This window comes from Camelina sativa, chromosome 16 (genome assembly GCF_000633955.1).
Source record: "Camelina sativa cultivar DH55 chromosome 16, Cs, whole genome shotgun sequence".
Classification (NCBI taxonomy): Eukaryota; Viridiplantae; Streptophyta; class Magnoliopsida; order Brassicales; family Brassicaceae; genus Camelina; species Camelina sativa.
In genome coordinates, this window is record NC_025700.1 from 445,611 (window position 1) to 450,698 (window position 5,088).

The window sequence follows — 5,088 nt, forward strand, 5'->3', positions numbered from 1 at the left end:
TTCCTCCTATCTCTCCCCCTACGCCCAATTTACCGGTGACGCCTCCTCCGTCCGTGCTTCACCTCTCCTTTAACCAGGACCATGCTTGCTTCGCTGTTGGCACCGATCGTGGCTTCCGGATCCTTAACTGCGATCCCTTTCGCGAGATTTTTCGCCGTGATTTCGATCGTGGCGGTGGTGTTGCCGTCGTTGAGATGCTTTTCAGATGCAATATCTTAGCACTCGTAGGCGGTGGTCCTGATCCTCAGTATCCTCCTAACAAGGTCATGATTTGGGATGATCACCAGGGCCGATGTATCGGAGAACTCTCTTTCAGGTCCGATGTTCGATCGGTCCGGCTCAGGAGGGATCGTATTATTGTCGTTCTGGAGCAGAAGATTTTTGTTTACAACTTCTCTGACCTTAAGCTGATGCATCAGATTGAGACCATTGCAAATCCTAAGGGCTTGTGTGCTGTTTCTCAGGGTATTGGTTCTATGGTTTTGGTCTGTCCAGGTTTGCAGAAAGGCCAAGTTCGGATCGAGCATTATGCTTCTAAACGCACCAAGTTCATCATGGCTCATGATTCTAGAATAGCTTGCTTCGCTCTCACTCAGGATGGACATTTGTTGGCCACAGCTAGCTCCAAGGGTACTCTGGTTCGGGTGTTCAATACCATTGATGGCACCTTGCGGCAAGAGGTACCGTATTACGCTTTTCATTCATCAAAATCCTTTCTTTTTTTTGGTTTTCTTGCCAAATTTGTTGCTGGTTTAGTCACTGACTAGTGGTTTCTGATTCTGATTATGAAGTATGCAAAGTTGGGTAGGACTGGATTTTTATGATCTCATTTCATAGTTTCTATTATTAGCTGAAAGATGCAGAGAAGTTCGTATATATGTTCTAGGGTGACTGTTACGAGTTGGTTTACTTGCTATTGTTGGATACGTGTGTTTATTATGATAGTGGTCGATTTAGCGTTTTCTTCTCAGTGGATTTCTTTCGTTTTTAACCTCAAGTCCCAAATTTAGATGGTACACTACTCTTGATAGATTGCTGAGGGTGAAACATGTTGAAAAGGAGGCATCTTTCTCTTAGTGAGATGAACCTGTTTATAGTATCAAAACATTACTAGTTTCTTGATTAAACCCTTCAGCAAGTAATAGTTATTACAAAACATGTGGTGGTTTATGTTGCGGCTGATCTTGTTCCTTATGCTGCACAGATTCTTATATCCTTTCATTGGAGTCACTGAATTAAGTCGTTTTGCATCAATTCCTCCGTAGAAAAAAAACTCTTTATGCATTCATCTTTATCAGGATGTTGGAATCACTCATCATGTATAAGCTATGAGATTTTGTGATTCTTATTTTTAGGAAATCTCAATTCTGTTTGTGATCCTTATAACAATGCCATATGATTTTGGAGTCCATGGAACAATAATGCGAACATGATGATGTGACTGTACAGGTTAGAAGAGGTGCAGATAGAGCGGAGATCTATAGTTTGGCCTTCTCTTCAAATGCGGAGTGGTTAGCTGTCTCAAGTGACAAAGGAACCGTCCATGTTTTCGGTCTCAAAGTCAATTCTGGAGCTCAAGTGAAAGAGACATCACGTGTTGCATCTGAACTTACTCGCTCTAATTCATCCCCATCTTCGTCTCTTTCATTATTCAAAGGTAAATACTGCAAACCCAAAAGTCTGTTGCTTTCATTACTTAGCACATTGGTTGAGTAACCATGACTCTTTTGCTCGATAAGGAGTGTTGCCAAAGTATTTCAGCTCGGAGTGGTCGGTGGCTCAGTTCCGGTTGGTTGAAGGGACTCAGTACATAGCCGCCTTTGGTCATCAGAAGAACACAGTTGTTATTCTTGGCATGGATGGGAGGTAAGCAAAAAATGCTTGTAAATGCAGTTGAGTTTAGAGGAATCTTGAATTCTTTATTATTTGGTCTCTGTGTATTGCATATTTGATTTGACCGGACTTGGGTTCTTTGTTGTTTACAAACAGCTTCTACAGATGCCAGTTTGATCCGGTGAACGGCGGGGAAATGACTCAGCTTGAGTATCACAACTGCCTGAAACCGCCTTCTGTTTTCTAGAAAACTTTTATTCTCTTTTGTCCCTTTTATGTAATCTCTCTACTACTTCAGTAGTGAGATTTGGTGCTACGATGGTGTAATGTATAGTTTGTTTGTATAATAATAATCAATGGGGTCTTATAATTTGTAAAAACGTTTGATCGCTAACCAAAACTTATTCAAGCCTCATCCATTTGTGTCTTCCCCCAGCAAACTGGGAAGATTTGAGTACGTACGTTACCTACCTGAACCTGATGTCCTATTCGATATTAGTTAAAAATCCAAAAAACTATAATACAGTAGGAGGTTTCCTAGTGACATATTTGCACTTTAGTATCCAAACCGAAAGGATAAAATTCCATATAACTAAACTCAAACAAAACTGCTAGAGAATTAGCCTTTGAATGTAGTCCCTAAGTATATTGCTAGAATTCAAACATTCATATAAAAGAGTTGTCTATTATTTATCCAAAAAAACAAAAATTGTAAAACTAAACGAGAAGAATGCGCATCCAGGGAATCGAACCCTGGTCAGTACCGTGGGAGGGTACTATGATACCACTACACCAGATGCGCTTCTAAGTTGATAGGCGCATAATATTGATTTTGGCTGACGTTAAATTTTGGAGCAATAGAGCTTTGTGCCCAGTCTTGGTGACTGTGTTCAAGTGTTTTATTTGTTTAACTAATTCTAGAATCCAGATTCACAAGATACACCATTTGAAAATTCACTGGGTTTTTTTCCTTATAATGGATAATTAAACCAAATCATAACATTACAGAGAAGAAGAACCAGAGAAGTTGCTTTGCAACTGAGTAGTAATATCTTGAGAAACAACATCAATCGTACCATTGAGAAAACTAGCGTACCAAGAAGCAGAGAGCTTTGGAGACCTCTTGAGACCAGGATCGCTGAAATTCACATAGTACATTCCGAAGCTCAGCTTGTATCCACCATCTATCTCATACAAATCCAACATCGACCATACGAAGTAACCTCTCGTGTCTGATCCATTCCTGATCAGTCAGAAATTGTTTTCAGAAACAGTGTGTCAAGTAAACCATTATTGAAGTGGGACATCAGACCACTAAAACAATCAATGCTAATATGATGAACTAAAAGATAAAGAAGGATAATAGTACTTGATGGCGTTGAGCACAGCACCAATGTAAGCTTGAATGTATTCAACTCTTGGTGTGTCCTGTAGCATAGAATCGTGTTTCATGGGTCTACCTATTTTAAGGAACAAAAAAGTGTGATTTCAAGAAGACAAAAACAGAGCAAGAAGACAAAATAGAATGAAGTGTTACCATTTTCAAGAATGTAGATTGGAGGATTGTTATAGCTCTGCTTTATATACTCGAGAACACCTTCGAGACCCCATGGAGTGGCATCAAATAGTGAATAATTCCCAGCGGCTGTCCAAAGAAGAATTTTTATCAGCTAAAAAGAGTTTCCAAGATGATGAAAATAAAACTATGCTTACAGATAATATATGCGCCAATGTCTGCAAAGAAGGCTTCGTTAGTACTGCTAGGAAAGATAGAAGGTGCCGGTTGGTTTGTGACGTAGACTGTTATGTAGTGAATAATTCCAATAAAGTCAGATGATCCTTTCACTTGCTCCGACTCTTCCTCTGAGAAAACAGGTAACCTCAACCCCAAGGTTCTCTTCATTTCATCCGGATAGTCCCCAAATACCAAAGGCTTCAACATCCTGAATTTTATCAACTTAGTCTTTCAGATTTTGTCCTCAAGTTATTAAAACAAAGAAAGCTTAATTCCTCACCACCCAAAGAGGAAAGCTTTAGCTCTTTCAGTTGCGGTTTCATCTTCCTTGGAGTTTGTGTAAGGAGATAACCCCAATGCAAACATACTAAGGCCTATGAATCCTCTTTGCTTCCTCTGCACCATCATTTGAACTGTGTTTATACGGGTTAAGGATTTTAAGAGCGAAAAAGATAAAAATAGGTATACCTTGTACTTTAGTTTATACAAATTGGAAGCGGAGGCATGAGCTAGCAAAATGTTATGGCCTGCAATATATGTATCCATACAAGAATTTCCGGTAGAGCAATTGGTAGGAGGAGTACAATGTCCAAACCTTCTTCCTTGGCCATAATAAGCAATGGCGAATATTGTAGCTTCGTTGATTGTAGTCCATAGCTTCACATCCTCCCCAAACTCTCTGAAGCAAACATCTGCAAAAGCAGTGAAGTCTTCTCTGCAATATAACAAATAAACAATATTTTTTAACTTTAAAAAAGTGACTTTGTTAGATCAGAATCTTCTTTGATACTTTACATGATTTTGCGGTTGATCCATCCTCCGTACTCATCTTCAAGAGACTGAGGAAGATCATAGTGGTAAAGTGTAGCGTGTGGCTCGATTCCTGTTAATAGTTTTGTCAAAAATTATCTTAGCTAGAAGCTATACTGAATTGGCTTTAGTTGGGGATCAAGTAAAAAAGCCTCACCATGATTTCGTAGTTCTTTGATGAAGTTCTTGTAAAACAATAGACCTTTTGGGTTAATGGGTCCTCTTCCATCTGGAAAAGTACGCAGCAAAAAAAAAAAAAANAAAAAAAAAGGGTTTTAAGAGGTCAGAAACAATCTCGTTAGTTACTAGCAAACAAAGAAACAAGGAAGAGGCATTAACTAGGTATAAGTCTTGACCAAGAGATAGAGAATCTGAATGCTTGTAAGCCCATATCTGCCATCAGCTTAACATCCTCCTGCAAAAGTCACAAAAACATCGAATTTGGAAAAACAGAGCTGATAACTTCTTTGACAAGTAAACAACAAAGAATATAAAAGAGAAACCTTGTATTTGTGATACCCATCACATGCTATATCTCCTCCAATACTTCCATTATCTGCAATTAGGGGATCCTATGCTCATATATATAAACGCCAAATAATGGACTCAGAATTTAAAAACTAATCTAAACAATTACAACAGTGGGAGGTTGTATCCCAGACGCTAGGAGTTCTTCCCTCTTCATCAGCAGCTCCTTCCCACTATTTCCA

The 5,088-nt window shown here is 39.1% G+C and overlaps 2 protein-coding genes and 1 non-coding gene across 4 annotated transcripts in view; 1 reads left to right on the top strand and 2 right to left on the bottom strand.

The window, feature by feature from the left end:
- Positions 1-2,248, top strand: part of LOC104749047 (autophagy-related protein 18a) — a gene marked incomplete in the record, with an annotated part of 3,737 nt that extends 1,489 nt beyond the window's left edge. Inside the window, 4 exon segments of the mRNA XM_010470621.2 lie at positions 1-680; positions 1,450-1,657; positions 1,740-1,866; positions 1,990-2,248. Of these exon segments, the coding sequence (XP_010468923.2) occupies positions 1-680; positions 1,450-1,657; positions 1,740-1,866; positions 1,990-2,080 (1,106 nt within the window).
- On the bottom strand, positions 2,565-2,635 carry TRNAG-CCC. The gene has a single exon. It is a non-coding gene; the product is annotated as a tRNA-Gly (tRNA).
- The window catches only part of LOC104749048 (beta-glucosidase 8-like), a 3,400-nt gene continuing 1,096 nt past the window's right edge, over positions 2,785-5,088 (bottom strand). The window contains exons 2-12 of one of the 2 annotated variants that reach the window (XM_010470622.2): positions 5,016-5,079; positions 4,882-4,934; positions 4,718-4,793; positions 4,536-4,607; positions 4,364-4,451; positions 4,037-4,283; positions 3,849-3,964; positions 3,547-3,776; positions 3,371-3,478; positions 3,203-3,293; positions 2,785-3,076 (exon numbers count right to left, since the gene is read on the bottom strand). In XM_010470622.2, coding sequence (XP_010468924.1) covers positions 2,836-3,076; positions 3,203-3,293; positions 3,371-3,478; positions 3,547-3,776; positions 3,849-3,964; positions 4,037-4,283; positions 4,364-4,451; positions 4,536-4,607; positions 4,718-4,793; positions 4,882-4,934; positions 5,016-5,079 — 1,386 coding nt within the window. In that variant the 3' untranslated portion in view covers positions 2,785-2,835. The remainder of the gene's footprint in view (positions 3,077-3,202; positions 3,294-3,370; positions 3,479-3,546; positions 3,777-3,848; positions 3,965-4,036; positions 4,284-4,363; positions 4,452-4,535; positions 4,608-4,717; positions 4,794-4,881; positions 4,935-5,015; positions 5,080-5,088) is intronic. The other variant, XM_019237599.1, reaches the window with a different exon arrangement.